Genomic DNA, 26,483 nt, shown 5'->3' on the forward strand with positions numbered 1-26,483 from the left:
AGCTTTCAAGAAAATATATTCAACTTGCTTTGTGGATTCATTTAAACTACTATCCCGTAACAATCTCTATTTCTAGCCATACCCAGTGTCCCAGTGTGCTCAATTAGAAACTAGAAAAAGCAATACAGAGTCGTAGAACCAGTCTGCCTAGTTTTGAAACTCAGCTTTGCTACTTACTAGCTATATTACAGTTGGGCAAGCAACTTCACCTCTCTGCCTCAGTTCCATACCTTTCCAATGGGATTAATATTACCTTCATCCTAGGGGTGTTGTGAGGAGTAAATGTGTTAACATGTGCAATGGTGTCGGCCACACAGCAACTCATTTTTTGCAGCTTTTATTATCAATTATGTTCAGATATATTATGGCAAGATCCTAAATTAGGCTGGTGATAGATGAAGCAGAAAATATGGGAAACATGAGTGACCACCAGCAAGTATTTGCTCTCACGGATGTTACTGTCGATGCAATGAATAATGTCAGACTGTAAATCAATTCTAGTTTAACTCAGTCTTACAGTGCTTCCTAAAATATGAACGTTTTCCCCATCTGACAAGCTTGGGCTGGCCTCAGAGGCTCAGCTGCCAAGGAAATGGAGTAGTTCACCCTCAGCATTTTATGGTTCACAGTACTTTCCTCTCATAAAAAGGGGTTTTTTTCAAACGAGACTAAAGGGGCACACCAGCTCAGGGGCAGGATGAGAAGGCAGGAGGGGACAGGAAAGCTGGTAACAGGGAACTCAAGGTTGAGAAGGGGGGAGTGTTGATATGTTGTGGGGTTGGCAACCAATGTCACAAAACAGTATGTGTATTGTTTAATGAAAAACTAATTTGCTCTATAAACCTTCATCTAAAGTATAATTTAAAAGGGGGGGGGTGTTGTTTGTTTTGTTTTAACCTGGGATCAAGGATTGTTATTCCTCCATCACTACCCAAAGAGGTACTACTTTGACACAAACAGCATAATAGCTCCTAGCAGATTCTTACAGACTCCAAAGGCAAAAGAAGCATTTTACTTTTGCAGACTACCTTATGCTATGAGACTCTTGTTTGGTTAACAAAAATCTTTAGGGAGAGTTTGAAGGGTCAGAAGCCCCAAACTTGCCCCCAAGTTGTTCATCCAACAAGGAAAAAAAATTAAAAACTACAGTAAAATAGGGAATTCATCAAGGTTCATAGAATGAAGCTCTCAATATGCCCTAAAATCCTTCCAATCCTAGTACTACAATCTCATAATTGATTCTTTATTCTCTGATTCAGCTAGCTGTCAACTCTGACATCGTCCCTCCTCGACCACCAGTAATTTTAGTTCAGTTTTATCTCAATTATGCACAGTGCCATTGATATGGGATTCTATGGTTAGCCACACTTCTGACCTACCTGTTAATTAAAGCCAACAACAGCATTGCTTTCTATGGAAGATTCTGAGTCAAACTTCTACTACCAGCAAAACAAATGTAATTACTCAGGCTAAACTGGAAATCCCTCTGGCTAAATTTTGGTTAGCCCAACCCCCTCAAAAATACCCAGGGAGCCAGCTAATCAAGGAAAACCCTACTGTAGTTACCAAAACAGCACAAATACCAAGGCTCTATTGAAAAAAGGAGACTTAAGATGCTTGTTCACAACACTCATGTAACCACCCAGATTCTGTTTAGCAGAACTTTGGCTCTGGATAGCCACAGTCCCAAATTCCCCTGTGAGGTGCCTAGGTTTATTTAGGGGCAAAAAGAAAATACCGTTGTCTTAACTCAGTAGCCCCAACCGAAGTCATTACCTCCTGAAATGACAAACAGAGAGGAAAAAAAAGATGTAAGGGCCTTACTGCTCGGTACACGGCAAGTATCCCAATAATTTGAAAATAAACCAAGAATTAAACCAAAAACCAAACCTGCTCCCATCTCATTGGAATAGGTAATTAACAAAACAGAACACAAATAGCCATTAACATGAAAACCAAAAAATCTTTCTAGTCATCCAAAAAGTTTAAGTTCTATTTTTTCCAGACAGCAATATCTAGAAAATATCTTAAAATATGTTTATGTTTAACAATAATTCCATTCCTAAGAATTTATCCTAAGGAAATTAAAGATTATGCAAAGAAAGTGTTATTCAAAGCAGTATTATTTATGCTAGATTAGTTACAAAAATTATGGCAGTTGTGTGACTGGAATACTACATTACCCCTTCTGTGGACTGAACTGTGCCCCACAAAAATGTGTCGACTTGGCTAGACCATGATTCCCAGTATTGTGTGATTATCCACCATTTTATCTTCTGATGTGATTTTCCTATGTGTTGTAAATCCTACCTCTATGATGTTAATAAGGCAGGATTAGAGGCAGTTATGTTAATGAGGCAGAACTCAATCTACAAGATTAGCTTGTATCTTGAGTCAATCTCTTTTGAGATATAAAAGAGAGAAGCTAGCAGAGAGATAGGGAGACTTTCTACAGCCAAGAATGAAGAACCAGGAGGGGAGCACATCTTTGGATCCGGAGTCCCTGCATTGAGAAGCTCCTACATCAGGGGAAAACTGATGACAAGGACCCTCCTCAAGAGCAGAGAGAGAGAAAGCCTTCCCCTGGAGCTAGCACCCTGAATTTGGACTTCTAGCCTCCTCGACTGTGAGAGAATAAATTTCTTTGTTAAAGCCATCCACTTGTGGTATTATTTCTATTATAGCAGCACTAAACAACTAAGACATCACTAAAAAAAATACTGTAAAAGACTATAGACATTGGAAAATGTTAATAGTATGACACTGGGTTTTTTTTTAATCAGGCTGTAATAGCTTGTTTAATAATTTATTATTTAAGTAAAACATATATACTACAATAATTTATACATATACATACAAGTCATTCTTAAAAATCTCATTGGTGATTAACTCAAGTTGCCAGAATTATAAATCATTTGATTTCATTTTTCTACTTTTCTGTGTTTCAGCTTTCCTACACTAAACAATGTTTCTGAAAATTATTTTTAAAAAAAACTGGTACGTTTGTAATTATAATCTCCTTGCCACTTTTACCAGAGTTTTCTAACAGGGACCAATCTGTTCTCTCAATCCAATATTGCTGAGGCCTAGAGAACAAGTTAAAAAAAAAAAAAAAAAAGCCTTAAAGATACAAATATAGGCACTTTCAAATACCTGCTAATACAACTTGCATATTTCCATACTCCACTATTATTTAATATTTCGTGAATGATTATCTTTTGAGATATGCGAAGGTATACTGCTATCAGCTAGATTTAACAATATGTCCATTTTCAAGAAAACAGGAAAAGCTTATCCAACACAATCCCCCATAACCCATGCTCCAATGATCTGGAAAGTACAGACTCTATGTGAACATAGAGGAGTTGGAACTCCACAGTTACACGACCACCATCACAGGGTTCCAAATGGATACCCAAAAGATGGCAGCCATTACTGTGGGTATAACTCCATCCCCACTTCAAGGCAGATGAGAATGTGCTTTTTAATCTGTCCCCGGCTTGTTTAAAGAATTCTTTTATACCCACATCCTTCACAATCTTTAATAAGAGAACTTACGTGAGCACACCTCCACTAATTGTAGTCACACAGAAGCACTACCACTACATATGGCATTGAGCATTCTGTCCATAAAGGGGTACTTTACTAGCATACATAGCAAGAGTCCATCCAGGTATCCAGCACCTTGCACAACTGCTCAGACCATTTTAAATCCATCTAATGCCTGAAACTCTGCCAAATCCACAGAGCGTTTATGTTTTTAAAATTCGGATTTGCAATCAACAGGCTACAGAGACAAGTGAGACACAATCCTCACACTGATCAACCCCAGCAAAGCTTTCTATGCAGAATGGTCAACAGTCATCTCTTTGCTGCAATGTGCAGGCCATGTGTGGTAACCTCTGCCTTCCAATCCCCCCCCCTTCAATGTTCAAATTAAGTTCCTCATCAGCACCCCAAAGTTTTAAGTTACTTTCTCACCATGTACCAACAGCAAGATACTAAAATCTCTGGGAAACCATCCACATAACTCTCACTTTTTGACAGCCATCTTTCTAGCGGGACAGGGAATATAATACACAAACTAATAAAAGCTATGTCAAAAAAAGTCAAAAGGCTTGTTCCTATTTCCATCACTACCCCAGGACCCATAGAGTGGCTTCTACCATAACCTCTTTATTGATCGTCCCCCAGGACAGAGGCACACATCACACAGTAGATACTCTCAGAAAAACAGCTTACTTGAACTCTAGCAAGGACTCAAAGCCCACTGGTCTTAGATCACAATTATTTCTCCTGCTTGATAAACTGCTAAACATCCCATCACCACCCGGCTTTACCTTTCCATCACCCATAATTGAAACAAACATACAACCATATTTTCTAACTATATGATTAGCATTTTTTTAACCAATGCTTCCAAATCTTTTTCAGATGTGCCATGATATGAAGAAAAAAATGTTTGTACAACACAATGAAGGAAAAACAAAGATGCTTTTGGTTAAAGCCACTGACCTGGTGGTCTAGTGAGTAGCCCCAGGCCACAGGGCTAAGGTAGTCTATATTTCAGCAGAAGGGTAATCTATTTACAGCATCATACTAATTGAAGAGCTAACAAAACAACCAGATCTGACTTCTCCTTCTTGGAGAGTTTACTTAGAATAATGTTATTAACTACATGACAAAGCCAGATTTTTGTCAAACATAAATTAAATCCATTCTTCCCTTATCTGCCCAAAATACACTTAGGATTCCCATCAGCCACAGATAATAAATGATTCTGGGTTCACACATTTTTTCCCCAGGAAAACTGTAGATTAGCCCTCCTAAGGATCTTACATAGACAAAACTGAGGACCTATTGTGTGCAAGATGGCTCTGCTACCCACATTGTCAAAGTGTGATATGCTGAAAAGTGAGGAAAATTAAGATTTCCTAATGGCAACAGAAGTCAGTTTCAAGAAATTAATATTTTTACCTATGTCCACTAACACGTAACTGATTTTTGCTATGTTATCCACACCTATAAGCAAGCCTAAAAACAGGTGGAAATGTTCCAATTGAACAAGATATAAAGTGAGAAGATATGCTTTATGAATGTTTTTCTCTATCACATATCAATAGCTGATTTATAAAATGATATGATGTACCATATTATCAAGGATTATCAAGCCAGATGTCCTTCAAATATCTGGCTGAATATTTTATGGTCTTCTTAAACAAACACACATGTCCACATTATACTAGGTCATGAAATACAAATAGGGTCTTATTTCCTTCCTTTCCTTTCTATTTGGCTTCCTAATGGATCGCAGTTAATTTTTCATTTCAAGCTGACTTCTCTCTGCTCTCCAGCACACACATGACACTCTTACCCAAACGCCCAATTAGCTTATCCCGAAACCAAAAAATAATACACCACATAAACCTTTACTTGTAACAACTCTGTTATCCCCCAGGATATAGCCTTAGGAATCTAGAGAGGCAAAAAAGGAATGAATTTACTTCATATATATAATTTTGTATACATTTTAATTCAATTCGGACAATTTGAAAGGCCTTCAGGTAACCATCTACCACTAGATGGAGCTCTTAAATGATGCAAGGTTAAATTTTACCAATCATTAGTATTGACAGCAGGAGACAACCTGCACTCAGACATGATGAACTATTCATTGTTTTGAAGCAGTGGAATGTAAGCAGCTTTCAGGTAACTTGCACTGCCTAAAGCAGAAAAGTTACCAACAGTATTTTTAAAGTTAAACTTTATTTCCAAGATTACGTTCTCCAATTTGAAAACACCCTCAAGTGTTTAGCCAATAATTTAGTAACAGGGGAGGGAACCCCAAAAATTACACTACACACAATAATTTTTAACTAGTCATCAACAGCACATAACATTTATCTATATAATAACAGCTCCTTCTTCAGGAATACAATCAACATTTGAGCACAACTACTGTTCACATTCAGCACCTGAATATTCATCTGGATGCCTTTTGACCATTGGAAATTATGCTGCACCACGGTGACTAAGTACTTTTCATAATAGCCCTCAGCAAGTCATAGGAACTCAAACTTTTTTTTAATTAAATAATCATCCAAGCTCATGTGTTTAACACCTTTAGGACAAATAGCTTCATTCAGATATCCCAATGGGGGGGGTTTCATTTGTTGTTTCGTTTTTTAATCATTAGTCAAAATATGTATAAGTAGCTTCCCTAAAAAAGATACCCAGAAGCTTTTACTAGACAAATGTTCCTAACTAATAAGCTTCATGATACATAAATTAGTCATCCATCTTCTGGCTTTAAAAAGTCTTTATCTGTTCCAAGGCATTTAGCATCTGTAACTGTCTTGATTCACATGACACGTGATAATCTTTTGTAGATTCAAGTGACTTTCCATTTTAATGCACCATTATACTATATAATCTTCTTTTAAAATTTTAATCCACAGTTCTAATTTAAATTCAACTGTGTTATTGTTGTTAGGTGTCGTCAACTCATAGTGACCCTATGGATAACAGAACAAAAAACTGTCCAGTCCTGCACCATCCTCAAAATCACTGCGATGTTTGAGCCCAATGTTGCAGCCACTGTGTCAGTGCATCTCCTTGACGGTCTTCTTCTTTTTCACTAACCCTCTACCTTACCAAGCTTGATATCCTTCTCCAGGGATTGGTCCCTCCTGATAACATGTTCAAAGTAGGTGAGACAAGTTTCACTATTCTCACTTCCAAGGAGCACTCTGGCTGTACTTCTTCCAAGATAGACTTATTCGGTCTTCTGGCAATACATGGTATATTCGATATTTTTCGCCAACACCACAATTCAAATACATTAGTTCTTCTTCCGTCTTCCTCATTCACTGTCCAGCTTTCGCACATGTATGAAGCAACTGAAAATACCACGGCTTGGGTCAGGTGGGAGTACCCGTTGCACAGTGCTACCACCAGGCAGTTCCATACTGAAGTACTGAAGGCTGCAATCTTTGATCTTCATCAGTAAGTGCTTCAAGTCTTCTTCACTTTCAGCAAGCAAGATTGTGTCATCTGCATCAGACTGTTAATGAGTCATCCAACAATCCTGATACCACACGTCTGGGGTCTTAAAAGTTTGCAAGCAGCCATCTAAGATGCATCAATTGGTCCCAACCACCTGGAGTAAAGGAGAATGAAGAACAGCAAAGACACAAGGAATGTAGTAGACCAAGAGACAGAAAGGGCCACATAAACCAGAGACTTCATCAGCCTGAGACCAAAAGAACTAGATGGTGCCCGGCTACCACCAATGACCGCCCTGACAGGGAATACAACAGAGAGCCCTGGATGGAGCAGGAGAAAGGTGGGGTGCAGAACTCAAATTCCAGTGAGAAGACCAGACTTAATGGTCTGAGACTGGAGGAACCCCAGAAAGCATGGCCCCCGGATTCTCTATAAGCCCAGAACCAAAATAATTTCCGAGGCCAACTCTTCAGACAGGGATTGGACTAGACTGTGGGACATAAAGTGATACTCGTGAGGAGTGTGTCTCTTAGCTCAAGTAGATACGAGAGACTAAACGGCAGCTTCTGTCCGGAGGTGAGATGGGATGGGAAAGAGGGTTGGGAGCCGGTTGAATGGACACGGGAAATCGGGGGTGGAAAAGAGAAGTGTGCTGTCACAGTATGGGGACAGCAATTAGAGTCACATAACAATGTATGTATAAATTTTTGTATGGGGAAAAATTTTTTTTTAAAAATCCTGATGCTACATTCTTCTGCATATAGTCAAGCTTCTCAGATTATTTGTTCAGCATACAGACTAAGTATGGTGAAAGGATACAACCCTGATGCACACCTTTCCTGATTTTAAAACATGTAGTATTCCCTTGCTCTGTTTGAACGACTGTCTCTTGGTCTGTGTACAGGTTCCTCATGAGCACAATTAAGTGCTCTGGAATTCCCATTCTCCACAATGTTATCCCTACTTTGTTATGATTCACACAGTCAAATGCCTTTGCATATTCAATAAAAACACAAGTAAACATCTTTCTGGTATTCTCTGCTTTCAGATGTTAAACACATCTGACATCAGCAATGATATCCCTCGTTCCACATCCTCTTCTGAATCTGGCTTGAACTGCTGGCAGTTCCCTGTCGATGTACTGCTGCAACTATTTTTGAATGATCTTCAGCAATATTTTACTTGCATGTAATATAATAATATTGTTCAATAACTTCTGCATTCGGCTGTATCACTTTTCTTTGGAATGGGCATAAATATGGATTTCTTCCAATCAGTTGGCCAGGTAGCTGTCGTCCAATTTTTTTGGCATAGACAAGTGAGCACCTCCAGCACTGCATCCATTTGCTGAAACATCTCAATTGGTATTCCGTCAATTCCTGGAGCGTTGTTTTTTGCCAATGCCTTCAGTGCAGCTTGGACTTCTTCCTTCAACACCATCAGTTCTTGATCATATGCTACCTTCTAAAATGGTTGAATGTGGATCAATTCTTTTGGTACAGTGAGTCTGTGTATTCCTTCCATCTTCTTTTGATGCTTCCTGTGTTGTTCAATATTTTGCCCATAGAATCCTTCAAAATTGCAACTCGAAGCTTGAATTTTTTCTTCAGTTCTTTTAGGGTCACTATGAGTCAGAATCGACTCGATGATAACAGGTTTGGTTTTTTTTTTTCAGCTGGAGAAATACTGAGCATGTTCTTCTCTTTTGGTTTTCTTATTCCAGGTCTTTGTACATTTCATTATAATACTTTGTCTTCTCAAGCCACCATTTGAAATCTTTCTCTTCAGCTTTTACTTTGTTTCTGTGTTATTACCAAAGCAAGTAATAGACGGAAAACGGATAAACAGGTATCTTCTACACAAAGCAAATACTGTACATGTAGAAGCATTAACCACAGCAATACTATACTTCTCCCACCAACATCCAACTAGCTTCTTTGACCTCAACTGAGTGATACTTCCCAACATCAAAACATTTCAGACATGAGTAACACACTCATTTCTTAGTGGACATAATTAAGAACTGATTATTTTTTGCCCATAAATGTATTCTATAAATTTGAGTTTTTAAAAGGTTAGGATAAAGAGTAATCAAGACAGTGAATGGCACTCAAAAAGGATAAGCTGCATCCTGTCAACTTTGTGTACGTATAGTACATGAGCGCATTCTGACTGAAATTTTTACTCTGTTGCTTATAAACTGTGCTTTCTCCAGATCCAAGGAAAAGAAAATCAGAGGGTCAAATCAGTTTTAGAAGATCATGACCATAATCTTACAGAAGTAGATCGCCAGTCCTTTCTTCCATGGCTCTTTGCTGGCTCAACTTCACCAAACAATGTCAATAATTATTACTTGACATAACTTTTGGTTATCTTACAAGATTAAGAGATTTTAAGAGTTAAAAAAAAAATTAAGAGTTAAAAAATAAACAAAGCCTGATTATGAATAGGCTGAGTCATGTGCCAGGGCATAAACAAGACAGATGTCCAGTTTTTGTCCTCTCACTATACAAAAGACCACAATAGATGTTTGTGTATAATGTGTGTGCACATATACACATACTTTCATATCTTTCAATATTGGTGCAGTTAAGTCAGAGATGACCCATGGTAAACTCTACAACCTGCTCTCAATGGTATGCCCCAAACACAAACTTTGTTTTTTGCCTGGCTAGAGCCACTATTTGAAGAGCCCACAGATGTTTGGAAATAAGAGCTAACCTATTCTTTACAAAATAATTAATTTAGACAGAAATCACTGTTAGGTGCCAAAACCACCAGAGGACTGATGGGGAACTTTACAGCATACAGATCACACTAACAGCACCTGAACCCACTGATCAATCTTAACAGAAGCTACAACTAGAAATTATGCCTTCTGATGTGATGCAACAGGAAGCACACTGTACCACGTATTAAGTGTTCATGCCAAAAATTTGAATTTCTAACTGATCAAGCCTTTATATCTAACTACCCGCGTGATTCTTAAGGTTGTGTGTCAACTTGGCTGGGCCATGATTCTCAGTGGTTTGTCAGCTATGATGTAGTTTGGCAGTCATATAATGATGTAATCACTTCCATGATGAGATCTGACATAAGGTAATCACTTCCATGATGAGATCTGCTATGAGCAGCCAATCAGTTGGAAGGGAGTTTCCTTGGGGGTGTGGCCTGCATCCTATAATGGACTTTCTGGCAAAGCTCACTAGTTTTTGCTCTGCTCTGGATCCTGCATTCAGCTCATCAGCATCTGACCTCCAGTTCTTGGGACTTGGGCCAGTAGCCTGCCCTCTTACCTATGGATCTTGGATTCATCAGCCTTCACAGCTACGTGAGTCAGGAGAAGCCTGACGTCTAACCCACGGACTTGGGACTTGTCAGCCTCTACAACTGCGTGAGCCATTTCCTTGAGATAAATCTCTCTATATATATATAGAGAGAGAGAGAGAGATAGATAGACAGATACTAGTTTTGCTTCTCTACAGAAGCCAGATTAAGACAATCAGTTAACAGGAAATACAGGGCATAAAGGAAAATGTTAAACACCACTAGAAGGACATAATCGGCCAAATCCAAAATGTGAAAAATGCTAAAAATAAATGACACAGTTCTTTAAAAAAATAAATTTCAAGGGGGGAAAAAAAGAAGAGAAGGGAAACTACTATAGATTTAAGAAACTTGAGAGACATATCAACCAAATGCAGTGAGTAAATCTTGTTATGACCCAGACTTGAAGAAATCAGGCATTTATTTGTAATGCATTTGGGTAAATCTGAAGATTGAGTGAATATTTAATGATGTTAAGAAATCTTTTTTGTTTTGTTTTTTAATTTAATGATGTGATAATAATATTGACAGATTATGTATTTAAAAGTCCCTCTCTCTTAGAGCCCTGACAGCATAGTGCTTAAGTGCTCAGCTTCTAACCAAAAGGCCAGTGGTTAGAACCCACCAGGCACTTCTCAGAAGAAAAATGTGGCAGTCAGTTTCTGTAAAGATTACAGCCTTGGAAACCCTATGCGCAGTTCTATCCTATCCTATAGGGACACTGTGAGTAGGAAAATCGACTTGATGGCAACGGGTTTGGTTTGTCTCTTAGAAGACGTGTGAATGACATATATAGATAAAATAATGATATTCAGAATTTACTTTAAAACATTTCGGTAGAGATGGAGGGAGCAGGAACAAATGAAATAAAACTGGCCATATGTCGATAATTATTGATGCTATGTAATGGGCATGTGGGGGTTTATTATTCTATTTTTGTGTATGTCTGAAAACTTCTATTACTAAATGTTTTTTTTTAATTAAACAATGTTCTTTCTTCCAACCCTGCCCAAAAAGAGGGGAGTGATGACATAAATCCTTTTCTAAAAGCATCAACTCTTTCTTAAAACAGTCTGTACATAGTCTGTCCTCACACAGCTCATGGCTGTACTGCCTTATTCACTGACTCCTCAGTCTCAGCTATCCCCAGACACACAAGTCATTTAAGAATCCTGAAGCAATTCATTCCACACATCTGTTCAGCCAGGAGAGCTGTTTTTTTGTTTTTTTAATTAAACATTTTTCCCTAGTGATAGATCCTCTAAATCCCCAGCTTCAGAGTCACAAGAAGGGATCTTTCCACTTAATGTTCACTAAGTCTTACTAGATAACCTTATGAAACTCTCCACAGCCCCCAAAAAAGAAATGATATACATAGTAGGCAGAGATCTCATTACCATTTGCAAGTGAACACCCCTGAAAAGGCATTTGGTTTGGCAAATCATTCTGGTGCATTCTGCTTTCTTTCAAGAATCAGTAAAACACTACGGTTTACAGCATGTGACCCCCGAGCAAACCAAGGTCACACAGCTCTGCCACTCATTAGCTGTATGACTTTGGGAAATTTACCTAGCCTCTCTATGCTTCAGATTCCTCATCTATAAAATGGAGACAATAATAATCACACCTACTTCATAGGGTTATTCTGAGAATTAAAGGAGTTAATATGAAGTACTTAAGATAGGGTTTGGCACACAGTAAATAAGAGTTATCTATTATTATTTCTACTCCACAGCCTATCTGTACATGTTCAATCTCTCAAAGAACATCAGATTCTTTAGAGTAGGCTCTATGTTTAATTTAGCCTTAAAGGCCCCAGTGCCTCTTAGCACTGGTGATGTATATAAATTTGTTAAATGTTACACTGGTGCCTCTATTTACTTATTTACTCCTTCTCATCTAACCAAAAAGCATCAGTTAGTTCTACAAACATGCCAAATTTGAACACTTACCACTTGATTTGATTTCTCGAACATAGTTGCTAAGGAACCAGCCAGTTTTGCCATCTATATAAATTTAAATAAACCTTGTTAACCTCCGATAGCAGCAGATGTAGTCTTTTTGTTTCTTAGGACTGCTGGAAAACTCAGCTGGGTTTAATAATTTCCAAATGATAAAATTTTAGTCATTAGTTGCAGACTTTTGCTACATAAAATGGGAAATGAGAAAATTTAATCAGCTTAATTTTCTAAGCTCTCAGTTTTAAACGCAAGACAGCTTGATCCTCTCTCTGCTGCTCCCCACTCTCCCTGGTTTTCTACACCTCTAATAAAGTCAGGTACTCTCTTGAGTAAAACATCATCTTTTACGAATCCTTTTTATCAGTTTGGTAAACTTAACGGCATCTTCTCCAAATCTCTGGGAAGAATCACAAAACATCCTTCCCTCCCTCCTTTCTATCATTATCAATTTTTTTTTAAATAGGGGTACTTATTTTAAAAAAAAGTTTCACGCTGAAATGAGAATCTGTGATTAGGATATCTCCATTTCTTCAACAAATACATTGATATGCTGTCACAAAAAAAAAAATCACTATCTGTAGCCTAATTTCTATTAGTGACATCAAGTTTAAACAGCTCTGCAGCATATAATTTTCTAAATCAAGATTCTGTGGCTATGCAAACACTCCTGAGTAAAACAATTTTCTAACACAACTGAATTTTTCAAAAGCCACTGAAATTACAAATGTAAACCTACAAAAACTCAACATTACCCAAAATTTCAGCGTCTGAGGAATCTTCAGCCATGGGCTAATAATGCACTGCAGTACAGAAAAGTCTAAAGGTGATCACACGTGAAAACTAAATTGATAAAGTATTAGCCAAACTCAAAATTGGAGCCCTGGTGGTGCAAAGGTTAAGCACTTGGCTGCTAAGTGAAAAGGTCGGCGGTGTGAACCCGCTGTGGGCGCTGCAGGAGAAAAGACCTAGCGATCTGCTCCTGTGAAGATTACAGCCTAGGAAACACTATGGGGCAGTTCTACTCTGTCCTAGAGGGTCATTCATTATGAATTGGAATCAATTCAACGGCACAACAACAATAAACTCAAAATTACTCTGACTCTGATGAACACTGGATTCTGTTAGAGATTTTCTGAGGAAAATCTCTATGCCCAAGGATTCTTAATTCTCATCCACATAAAATCAGAATGCTAAAAAGATAAATTTGACTTACATATTAATGCATTTCTCAAAAACTATGTTCCTAGGCAAACCACTCTTCCTTCCAAAAAAAAGTTTAGTTTTATAAAGCAAAGGAAATATTCTAAGGAATTGTTTTACATGTTAGCTCATTAAAGTCACTGAGATATAATGATTCAAACTTGGTCATAAGTCACATAAACATCTTTACATCTACAAAAGCATTATCTTCAAATGATAACAGAGAAATGAATTCATCAGCCTTCTAAATGTTGGAGCATTACAACAGAAAGACTTTTTTTACCCAAGTATTCTTACATTCTCACATTCAGATTTCATAAAAATTCAGTGGCCCAACAATGTTAAAATGATCATAACACTATTATTTTAAATAAATATAATTAGAAAAACAAAGAGTGAATAAATGAACAAACAAAAATTTATCAAAAGGAAGACCACGAGGTGCAAAGTGGATTTTTGTTGAATTTCTATAGAGATCTGGTTCCTGAATTAAATATGTAATCTCACACTGTTTGTGGGTATATACATATATACACACACAGATGTCTCTAATAAAACTCCACTAACTTATAACAGGCAATTGTAGCAAACTGATCGGGACAGAGTGATATAGCAATATAAAGAACAAAAACTACGTGGAAGTCAAACAATGGAAAAATTAATCCTTCAGAGCTTCCATTAGTCATGAGAACCATCTTACAATAACTCTTTTTGACCTGTGATGGAGAATTACTTGAAGCAGCAGTACTCAAACTTAGTGGACTTTTAACAATATCTTATTTTGTGGTCCTATTTGCCCCCATCCCCTCCTACAACTATTGTATGATACACAATTATTTTTAAGGAATTAAATGTATCTTTAGTTTCTCTAATAGTTTTTTAACACTCTTAGAATAAATTTGGATATTCTGACACTAGAGTATGCCCCAATGGCATATACTCTGCCTCGGTGATTCGGTGAAATCACTGCTTTGGCAATTTCAAGCCTTTTACTTTTAAAGAAATGAGCCACTTTAAACAAATACCTGTATTCCAGAGCAAGCTGGAAGACTGTCTTGCCAACATTATAAAACTGCACTTTTAGTTTTTAAAATCATGCAAATCACAAAACCAGATCTTGAAAAAATATTAATATACGTAGGCAACTGACAAATTATCCTAAAATACAGGTTCTGTTATTGTGTTCCGTCAAATCAATTCCCACTCATTACCCATTGCCGTCGAGTCGACTGCGACTCATAGCAACCCTATGTTATAGGACAGAATAGAACTGCCCCGTACAGTCTCCTAGACTATAACCTCCCACAGAGCAGCTGGTGGGTTCGAACCACAGACCCTTCCGTTAGCAGCCAAGTGCTTAACCACTGTGCCACCACGACTCCTCAAATAAACCTTGTCGACTCAGAGGTGGCATCCATACCAACTCCCAGCTCCTCTCCTCCTCGCCCTACTAGGAACCAGTATGTGCTCTTATCCTTGAGACTTCACAGTACAGACAGCTCTGCTCCACTCCAAGATAGGGCGGACCACTGCTGGATCCCTGAGCCACGGCCTCGCATCAGGAAACCAGCGATCATGAGACGCACAGCACCCCTTAGATTTGTTCTCTCTCATGACAGAATAGCAAGAGCAAACGTGCCTAGTACACATCTGCTCCTGTACCACCCTCACCTAGGTTCAGCTACTAATCAACTAAGTGATGAAGCTTTATATCAACAACTCTAATTCACTACGCTAAAGGGCAGGGGTCTTTTATTGATTTCTGTACAGAGAATCTCGCTCACTGCACGGTTCCTAGGTGTCCAATGCGTGCATCCGATATGCATGTATAAAAAGGTGTTGAACCACAAAAGCTGGAAATAAAGAACAGGAGCCTCCCTCCCAAAAAGGAGAGAGAGAAATAAAAGCAGAGATGTGAGAAGTCAGAAGAAAGCAGCCACGGAGAGAAGAGATAGTTAAGGCAACCAAGAGTGTCAGAGGGGAGTACATACAGACGCCCCTCTCCCCACAAGATTAAGTTCCAATAGGTTCTGCTGGGCCAAGCCTCCCTTGTTAGGATTCATCCACGCGTGTCAGAGTAGGCAGCATGGCAAACCTATCACTTCTACAACAATGGAAAAGGGAGGGGGACCATCTAGAAGGCCTAAAGGCATTTTTCATCTCCCTACAGAGCTGTTTACAGATACTTCATACACAATTTTAAACTTAATATAATCAATGTTTCTCCTGTTTTATGTCCACAATAGGGCTAAGTTAGAAAAAAAGAAAATGTTAATACAGTTTTAAATATAAAAAGTTACCCTTCTTTCTTAAATTAGATTTTATACCAAAATATAAATAAACACTAAAAATTGTCATACTAAGTATTAAGCAGAAATGATTCATGTTAAACTGCAAATGAAAGCTAAAAAGTGTCATGTTGAATACTGAATGTGTTAAAATAAAAAGATGGCATAAAATAGAAGCTATAACTTCATTCAATGTAGATACACATCATACAATATTTTTATTTTATTATTTAAGGCAAGGGAATGGGTGATAATAAAGACGAACTAAAAACTTTTTATCCTAGGGTCTAGTTTATCTCTATTACCCAAACCCACTGCTGGTCAAGTCAATTCCGACTCCTAGTGACCCCAAACGGTTTCCAAGGGGGCAAATCTCTATGGAAGCAGACTGTCACATCTTTCTTCCGTGGAGCGGATGGTGGTTTTGAACCACTGGTGGTTTTGAACCGCCAACCTTTTGGTTAGCAATCACTTTAACCATTGTACCACCAGGGCTCCTTAGCTTATCTTTATTACTTAATATATATTTATGTCATGGGTGAACCAGTCAAGAAATAAATTTTTGCTAACTACATTTCAAAGAAAGTCACAACGGTCAACCAATGGAAACTAAGCATTTTGATTCCATGAAAAAAATGTTAAAAACATAGCAGAAATGTATTCTCCAGTTTAATTTTTTTTGCCTTTGAACTAATTTACTTAAGATCAATACATATGAAAGAGTGGTCATCATTCTTCCCCCGTCTATGAATAAATAAGAAGCAGAAGATGAAACTAGTTACATTATATTTTGGGGTATTTCTGTTAACTGGAAAGTAGTCTCCTTAAGTTGGGATTTTTTTAAATGTATTTTATACAAATGATATTTATGTTTAAAATGCATTTGTTCTAGCTTTATAAATTTTGCTTTTTTATTGAAAATCTATTTTGTATTCTATGAAGGCTAGTGCCCTAGTATAGGATGGTTGAGGGGGAACAGTTTTGCCTTAAAGAAAAAAGAATGCAAATGCATGATTTAAAATGAATTAATCTTAAAGCCTGAGATCTAAGTATACTATACTTTTTGTACTAACATCTTAAAAGTGAACTTTTCTTGACTTGTGATTCAAATTACGGTTAAGTCTAAATACCTATACACATCTTTCTCCTATTTCAATTGTTGGATTTTAAGTGAAAACAAGAACAATTTACAATCCAAAATATAGCAACACATTTTTTTTTTTTTTAATTTGGAAAAACGAATGAAAAATGGAAGCTCTTTTAATGTAAAATTGCCATGGTTGGTTAGTTGAAACAACAGTGGACACATTCCCAATACCAAGATGAATATGAAAAAAATAAGTAGCATAGTATCATAAAATTTGTAGCTTACTTTGTGCCTTTTCACAGAAGTTTATCTGAAAGCCTAAAGTAAAAGAGATAAGTTCCAGTTCATTTACTGTAAATCAAACAAACCAAAATTAGAATATGACATTACATTTTTATATTACATTTTGAATAAAACTAACTCAAGAACAGTTCAAATTGCATTACCCCCACAATTACAGAGACAACTGTAATACACGGGCTTTCTTTAAAAACCCAGCTCTTTTAGCTGAGTTGGAACTAAAATCCAGTTAAATTATAAGAGTTATACCATCTTAAATTTTATTTTTCACATCTCTTCAATAAAAAAGAATACTTATCGGCCCTGGGAAGTTAAGAGTAACTTTGTTAGTTCTGTCAATTTTTTCAATGTTTTCAACCTACAAATTCAGAACATATTACAAGGTATTTTACCAACTCAAATTACTGATTTATAACACTGATTATTACTATGATTCAGTAGTTCAGTAGTTCACAAACTGTGAAACCTAAATACACACAAAGCAACATTTTCCAGTCAAGTAGCTAACGTCAAATGATAAAACCAAAATCAAAACCCTTTTCGGTACAGTCGACTTCAACTCACAGTGACCCTATAGGACAGAAAAGAACTGCCCCATAGGGTTTCCAAGGAGCGGCTGGTGGATTTGAACTGCCAACCTTTTGGTTAGCAGCCGAGCTCTTAACCATTGCACCACCAGGGATCCACCAGTAAAATTAGCCAGTTAAAACTAAAGCCTTCTCAAAATATTATTCCACTCCCTAGTTTACTGGGCAAGTACCTGGTTTCCTTAGTGTATACCTCTGCGTGTTTACTACTGCTATGGGGGGAAAAAATAGAGAAAATAAATTCAGAATGAGTATCACTGAAGCCCGTATCTATACAAACTGAATCAAAATTTGTAGGAAAAAGAGGCAAGACTAAAGGAAGGATATATTTATTAGTAATCTGTCCCATCCGGCTATCAAAATTCCTAAGATTCTAAGGTAAAGATATTATCTGTAATGTAGTACAACTGAAACTGCTAATGTAGCTATTCTGACACAAAGATACCTTTTCCCTTCTACCTCTCAGGCTTAACTCATCGCTTAACTACCTAATTATACAAATGACAATGCAGGAGGAAATGTGAATGGAGAGACTTCACAGGAAAGGAATCCTGGAGCCAAACCTGGAAGATGAGTGGTAGAGGGCACTGGCCCTAGTCTCTACTACTGTAGCTCAATACGCTGCCCCACCAAATGGGCGGAGGGAACAGAACTCAGAAAAATCAGAGATCCCTGAGGCTTATAAATCTTGAAGTCTAAGCTCTTAAAAGCCAGCCAGGCAAAAATCAGGAGGAAAGGAAAGAGAAGTGAATCACTGGAAGCAGAAATGGGATAGAGAGCATGAGGGAGTGCCGCGGCCATACTTTGGAAGCAAGTCTCCCATGGCATCCCAGCGGTAGAAGGGAAGGTACAATTCACCCAGTACCAGAACTGTAGAGGAAGATGATGAAACACCTTAAGGCTACAGATGCTCTTTTTAGCTCTAAGGCTGCTACGAGGTAGCAATAAAGAAAGGTGAGAGAAAGGTGAAAAAAAATAGCAATATGAATAGAAGAAGAAAAATAAATGTAAAAGGCATACGGGACTGAGAATGATAGAATGTCACCAATTACTGGTTAGAAGTTATGCTCAGTTTAAGCGCTAAAAAAAATTTCAAACCTTGAAGTTCTTCAAACAATGCAAGTAGCTATTCTCTATGCACAACTACCGTAAAACCTGTGAAAGCCGAAAGCTGTGTAAGGCGGCATCCTGTTAGAGAAGGAAAACTCAAATCTTTTCCACTAAAATGAGCAACAGAAAAGTAGCAAGACTGCATCCTGTCAGATGCAGAAAACTTTCAAGACCCAAAAAACAAGGCAGCCCCTTAGAGTTCCCGCTCTCACAGGTTTCACTGGATACACTTGCTCTTTTTACCTAATTATGGATGAAGTGACCAAGTGAATGAATTCTGAGGCCTCACACAAACACCTCTCTCTGCACGATTCCTCATTCAGCAAAGACCTGGTAAGTGACCCAGAGTCCACTGGCAAGCAAGGGCTAAACTAACTGGAACATAAATGACTCACCTTTTTTAAGCAATTCCATGATTTTTTAAACATAATCAATTAAATAAAGTAGAAAGTTACTTTAGCTAAATCCTTCTATACCTCTGAAAGTCCAAAAAAGAGGAAAATATACATATAAAGAAGATCTGCAGAGGTCAGAATTTTTGTTTTCTTTCAAATTATAGATTTTGGAAAGAACCAAATTGTTCCGCTAGTTCATTCACTCACAGGGCAGGGAGGAGCAAAGGAGACCACCAACAATCTTGTACAAAAAGACAAAGATGGTTGGAAAGAAATGGTAAGGAAAACTTCCAGTATCCTTGATTTTTCAAACAACACGTTTGTGGCTACGCTGTAACACCCATCAGTATTCATTCACATACGCTCAATTTCTGAGCTCTCCCTTCTCTCCTAAATTCTGTGTTTCCATTCACTTACTTCAAGTCCTACATCTCTGGGAGTACTCAGATACTAGCTGGATCTGTTGATAGTGACCAGTTAATTTTAAAAGTCTTAGATGTCTGACTATTTTTTATCCTGATGAGTTATCTGTACCCTGGGAGTTAATTTTACATGGTTTGGTCCTCCACTTTAATTTCCCTAAAGCGGGGGGGAGACGGGGGGTGATTTCCAGTCTTTTTCAATTTATGTGGCCCCAGGCAAATTTACTTTCATTAAATCTTAGCCCCTCAAGAATAAATACCGAAATGTATAATGCAGCGTATCAGTAAGCCCACAAAAGAAATAAAGCTATGCTTGCTTCGTTGGTTTGTTTTTTGTTTTCCTTCGTTTTCTTTCTGGGTCTCTCTCACCCTCTTTCTTCCAGTCTTCTTTCCCACATTTACCCCTCATTCTAACCCTCTTAACCCAATCTTAAGATCCCTTAACTGCCATAACTGAAAATCTACAATTTACGGTTTTGTTTTGATTTTTCCAAGTAAAGCGAGATAGTCCACATTAGTCTAAAAGGCCATCTAGGATACATGTTAAGTGTATATACAAACAAAAACGAACAGTATTTGATGTAGCAGAAAACAAAACAAAGAGTGTCAGGAGCGAGACAGGGTTCTAGTTCCAACTGTGAAATTTAAACAAGTCATTTCACTTGAGCTCTAGTCTTCTCATTTACATATAAAATTAGGAATAATTATCAGGTAATCTTATCTTTGTGGGCAGTGGTGGTTCAGTGGTTAAGAATTCTCACCTTCCATGTGGGAGACCTGAGTTCTATTCCCAGCCAATGAACCTCAAGCACAGACAACACCCATCTGTCAGTAGAGGCTTGTGTGTTGTTATGATGAACAGGTTTCACACTATGACAGACTAGGAAGAAAAGTCTGGTAATCTACCTCCAAAAAATCAGTCTGTGAAATCTCTATGGATTATAAAGGTCCCATTCCATTGCACATGGGGTTACCATAAGTCCAGGCCAACTTGACAGCAGCTAACAAGAATCTTACTCTACAGTTTGAAAAGTGTCTGAACCTAATTTTGCTTGTCTAATGGCCCTTGTGTTTTGCAGTTATCACTTTTTCTCTTCCTGTGGGTTGACACGCGAGAAGAGGTAGGGAGGATGGAGGAGAGGAGCATAAATGGTTTCCCACCTCCTCAGTAGTTTCATATGGCTTCCTGAATAGTCTGGATGTTTGTACCACTGAAAACACATTATGAACTACGGTATGAACACATAATAACATAAAGGAATTTAGAGTTGCCTTACTGAGCCACAAGCATGAAGAGTCTAGTTGTTTGCCACCTTCCAACTTCAACCTCAAAATTCTGGCATGTGCCTTAAACTGCAAAGTTACCCATAGTACTTCACTATGGTTCTAACATCTAAGGATTTATCTAAACTTGTCCTAAATTTGTATTTTCACTTAGAGTAAGCCCTTCCACAAGAATTATTTCCTGTTGCTTTAGCTGTATTTTTTATAGTTTTCCTTTACCTTTCTCAAACTTAAAAGGGAGCCCCCTAATTTACTAATTCCAGGTTGTTTCAACATGTAGAAACTTTCATGATTTTATAAGTACTAATCAAATCTTTTCCATGTTTCAGGACATTGTCAGTCCTCGTATCCCACCTTTTTTCCTTCCCATGGCCACTGACTACTTTATGAACTCTTCAGTTATGTAACTAAACGCCATATTACCATCTCAAGCCTATTCAATGAAGCTTAGTATACCCAGAGAGAGCAACTTAATAACTATGTGACCTTAGGCAAGTACCTAAGTGTGATGAGCCTCAATTTCTTCATCTGTAAAATAGAATAATAATATGCAAAAGTGTTTCGCGAAGTGTTTTGAGCAGGTAATTATTATCATAATCGTTATTATTCCTGCTCTCTCCCTCAGTTAAGCAATGACTGTGGCACCTCCTCTATTTCTACAGGTGTTCACCAGACCAGCTTAACCTACACAAAACCAGTCCCTCTCCTTTCATCCTTCAAAGAGTTAAAAGGGACAGACTCCAGACATCGCTGGCAAACCCACCCCACTCTCTATACCTCTGCCACAGCCCTTCTTAGACACAGCCAGGTGTCCTGAGGACTCTAACTTAAACTCCAAAAATATGGCTGCTTCCCCGACAGGCACCTAGCCCAGATCTCAGGGATACTGGCAAACGCATCAGAGGAGCCACCAGTGCCAGCTGACTTTTTAGCAAAGCAAGGCAATGAAAGGTATGGATATATCAGATATATATATATATGCGTATATACATATATACATATCAGAGCTATAACTAGCAATGCTTTTCTTGTTCCCCCCTTGTTTAATTTTGTTGTAGCAATTTTTAGAAAGATTAAATAAAATACAGCTTGAAAAGCTGCTGTGATGTCCACATCGATCATCTTCCCTGTGGTGGGAATGATGTGTTGCTGTTCGTCATGAATCAAGCCGTGTATGATGTAATTGTTTTCTTCCCTCAAAAGGCCCATCTTGAGTCTTAACAACTGGCCAATGCTCCCTTTCACTGTGTAGCCACATATTAGGCCAATCTTGTTACTCCCTGCCTTTGAATTCTTTTTATAGGTATACATTAACTCTGTATCTTGCCCAGCCTGTGAAGAGACACATGAAGACTTCCTGGAGTGAAGACAAAGGGCTAGAAGCTAACTCATGTCCACTAGCAGGGGCAGTAATTTGCATAAATAGCCCAGGTGACAAATTTAGCCAGAATGGCAACATACATTGTTAACTCTTATGTTAAATGAGCTTCTTTTATACCTTAAGTAGAGTGTTGAAGGGATTCTATTACCTTTCAAATCTACACTGGCTTCATTGGCCAATGCCTAGGTGAAGTCTTCTATTTACTTGCAGATTCCTGATCAAAATACCTCCTGATTCAAAATGCCAGTGTAAGTCCTCCAGTAAGTTTAGAACTCTGAAACATAAAGGAGGAATCAGGAAGCATAAAGGCTCCAAAACCCACACAAAAGTGGCTGGTTGCTTAGAGCTTCCACCTCCTGACTGGAACCTAAAATAATCTCTCTTCTATTCTTGAATCTGTATCACTTCTGACAAAGCATCTTCACTCAGACCTGAAAGGCTGAAATGACTTAAAGAAAGTTCAGAGAACCCACGTGAACCCATGTAGTAGAGTGGTAAGAAGAGCAAAGGCTACCAAACATATAGGCCAGATTAAAACTCACCTCTACTAGGGTAATTTACTTAAATGCCAGTTGCTTAATCTATGAAAGGGGACTACACTCACCTTAAGAGTAGCTGTGGGCTTCAAACTAGGTGAGGAACAAATTAGGTGAAAGCAACATAAGTGAGCTGTGTTAACTGCTGGTTTTCCTGTCTTCTTCAAGCCTGAATTAAAGCTTTTTAGGTTGTATAATCAGGGCCATCTCTATCTCCTAGAGAGGGAGATTGAAAAAGAGATTGACCTGGATTATGTATGTATGATGGAGTCAATTATGATATGCAGACCCCTAAAAACAAGAAAAACTCTATGGATCCAAATCCAGCCTCTCCATTTAGGTAAAAGAATAGAAATTTGCTAAAAAAGAAAACATGACTCTAAATACAGAGTTAACTAATACCCCATTTTAAACAAGTTTCAGCATGCATTCCCTCTGATAAGGTACATTAGAGGAAAATACGAGAAATCCTCAATTGAGAATTCTTTTCTCCCATAAATGTAAACTCATCCTAATGTCATTTTTTTTTTTTTTTAAATTTTATCTAACTTGGCAAACAGATCTACATTTTGCTGGTTTTAGTCACCAAAAACCTGAAGCATAAAAACCACTCAACTTATAAATGCTGGGTGTGTTTGTGAACAGATATGAGAAAAAATGAATTGGGATGAATGAAATACTAAAATGTGTGAGTAATGACAAAATAGCAGCTATTCCCCAATACCTCAGGAGCAGAAGGAAGAATGATAAAAGAAATTGTCGCCAGATTAGAAGCCACACCAGTTAGTAGAAAAATGTAACTGAAACTAGGTTTGTTGATGACTGTTGTAAAGGAGTACTCACTATAACTCCCATTCCAGCCCAAAGAAAGAATATAGCAAACTGTTGCTAGATTTCTATTTCATAGCACTCAAAACTGTTGCTAGATTTCTATTTCATATAGCATTCAAACTGTAACTCATTTGAGAATCCTCAGATCCAGAAAAGGGAGAATATCTGGAGTTTGAATTAGAACATTCATCTGTAATATTCTAAAGGAAATGCTCAAATGATGAAAATATGAAGTCAACAGGTTAGTGTAAAGAAGTGTAGGGCCTTGTAATACTGAAGCTACATAAAGTGGTAGATGATGAGGGACAGGAACTCATCTACTAATAATCAATGAGACCATTACAAATAATAGTATTACTGACAGCTAACATTCATTGCATATTCACTATATGCAAGACCCCATACTTTACATTCATTCTCATATTACCTATAGGATAAGGATTATTCCCTCTTTCCAAACGAGAAATTGAGGCTTAAAGTTACTTGCACCAGATCACAAAAATCTTAAATCGTGGTAAGGGGATTCAAACCCAGGACTCCAGAGCTCAGAAGGCTCCTTAAGCATTACAATATTAACAAAACAATGTTTCACAACTTGGACCACTCCTGTCACAAACTTCAAGCCATGAAAAAGCGTGCAGGATTATCCAGTGCCTAGCAAATGCTTATCACTCAGAAGGACCTCCAATATCTATTCAATGAAATATATTCCACGTGTCCCACAACTGAATCCTGCTGTTTGAAAGAGCATAGTCATTAACAACCTCCAGGAAGATGGTTTTCTGAGGCAGCAACTGGAATCAGGGAGATGGGCAGTACACCAACACCTTCTAAGGACCACTCTCAGTGAAGTCATCTAAAGCCAAGAAAGGTCTTTGGAAGATGAAGCATGAGAGGTTTGGGTGAAACATTACAAACTAAACAGAAAATAAACATCCTGAACTGCTGCTTAAGCTTGAGTTTTATAACCTGAGAATTTCAAGTACTTCTCTTTATTCTGTGTAATCAATCAAGGTTAGACACCGTCCTGATACAATTAAACTAATTCAGAGACAACTGAAAGAGAGATCCTATGTCCTTCTCCCTTTTAAGATGGGTTCTGGGTGTTAAGACACAGGGGACAGAGACGAGAATGAACAGCATCATAACAACTCCAAACCACAACCACTTTGAGTTCCTAGCATGCTCCAAGTTCTGTCCTGCTTGGGAACCTTCACATACACTGTTACCTCTGCCGAGATGCTCTTCTAGTAGAAGAGGGTCAGCTTTCCAGACAAGCCTTCCTTGATCATCTTCTCAGAGCTGACTGCCCTCCTATTACTTTCTACCCAGTTTGTTACCTTCATAACTTTCTCAAATTGTAATTTTCTTATCTACCTGCATATTGTCTTCCCTTCCCCATTCTCATAGTAAGGTAAGCTCCATCAGGTGTGAGACCCTCAAATTCACTCTCCTCTGAATACCCAATACTACAGTACTATGCCTGGCACTCAATAGATGTTCAATAAATATTTTTTGAACAAAAATACAAATGTATACAGCTTTTTCAAACTGTCACCTCCCGCTGCCCGGGGGGGATGGGGGGGACTTGCACGGTTTTTATAAGTCACCCCTTTTGGACAAACAACACAATCCTCAATTGTCATTTTGCTGTTTCATTTTCCCCCACCACCTAGACTGTAAACCCGTGAGATCTGGAAAACCACCTTGAACTTCATCTGTATACTGAGCTGTGCAAAACTGTGAGCATCCAATAACTAATTCAATTTGAATTATGGCCTGCACAGAAAGTGTCCTCTGAGCTCTGGCATCATCCTGCCTATATATCCATCATTGTTCTTTATGTATATTAAAATCATCTCATGGGCAAGGTGGCCAGGATATAAAGATGAACAAAATCCTGTCTCTGCTTCCTGAATCACACACACACACACACACACACACACACACACACACACACACACACTCATAAACACCAAATATTCAATTAACATCTGTTAAACCAAACCAGACACTGGGGTAGATAGACCAAGGAGCCCTTTAAGAAGTTCAACCAAAGACTAACCATGGTCACACTGACTACAAAGGGTACCCCCAACTGACTGTACTAATAATTCAACATAAGCAGTATGCTAAAGTTGTAAAGAGATTTCTAACACTCACTATTTTAAAAACAGCATTCCTACTCCAAATTCCCCAATAAGCTGAAGGAAATGGTCCCTAATGGGCTGGGCCTAGTAAGTGTATTTTCACAGCACACTCTGTCAAGAGCCATACAGAGCTAATAAGCACTCCCAGTAGGGAAAGCCATTAATTAGGACAGCTGCCTCAGATATCCAGACACTATATAGTACCAGCTTGACCTCAGCCTTTCTATTTCCTGTATCTCTGCATTTACAGCAAATCCACTTTTTTTTTCTTTCCTGCATGCAATGCGAACACAGAAATCCCTAGACCGGAACAAACTGACTCTCCCAGACCAACGACTATCCAACTACCTTACAGGTGGCACAGGCCTGTGCAATCCCCAGCCCCTCCCAGAGCACAGAAAACCTGCAGAAGTTTGCAAACGTCGGTTCCAACAGGACGGTGAGGCCCAGACGTCAACTCGGTGGTCCGGCTCCAGCTGTGCCCCGAAGAGAGCCAAGATGGCCCTGCCCGGGGCCCCACTGCGGCGGCGGAGAGCCGCGCAGGGGCGCCCGGGCCGAGGGACGCCGGGCCGGGGACACCGCTGCCGCTGCCTACCTGCCCGCGGCAGGGACAGAAGCG

General features: G+C 38.4%; 1 protein-coding gene across 1 annotated transcript in view; it reads right to left on the minus strand.

The window, feature by feature from the left end:
* The window catches only part of MAP2K4 (mitogen-activated protein kinase kinase 4), a 179,431-nt gene extending 160,489 nt beyond the window's left edge, over positions 1 to 18,942 (minus strand). The window contains exons 1-2 of the mRNA XM_023730985.1: positions 18,903 to 18,942; positions 17,154 to 17,219 (exon numbers count right to left, since the gene is read on the minus strand). Of these exons, the coding sequence (XP_023586753.1) occupies positions 17,154 to 17,219; positions 18,903 to 18,942 (106 nt within the window). The remainder of the gene's footprint in view (positions 1 to 17,153; positions 17,220 to 18,902) is intronic.
* Between the last annotated feature and the right edge of the window lie 7,541 nt (positions 18,943 to 26,483).

Source organism: Trichechus manatus, unplaced genomic scaffold (genome assembly GCF_000243295.1).
Source record: "Trichechus manatus latirostris isolate Lorelei unplaced genomic scaffold, TriManLat1.0 scaffold00040, whole genome shotgun sequence".
Lineage (NCBI taxonomy): Eukaryota > Metazoa > Chordata > Mammalia > Sirenia > Trichechidae > Trichechus > Trichechus manatus.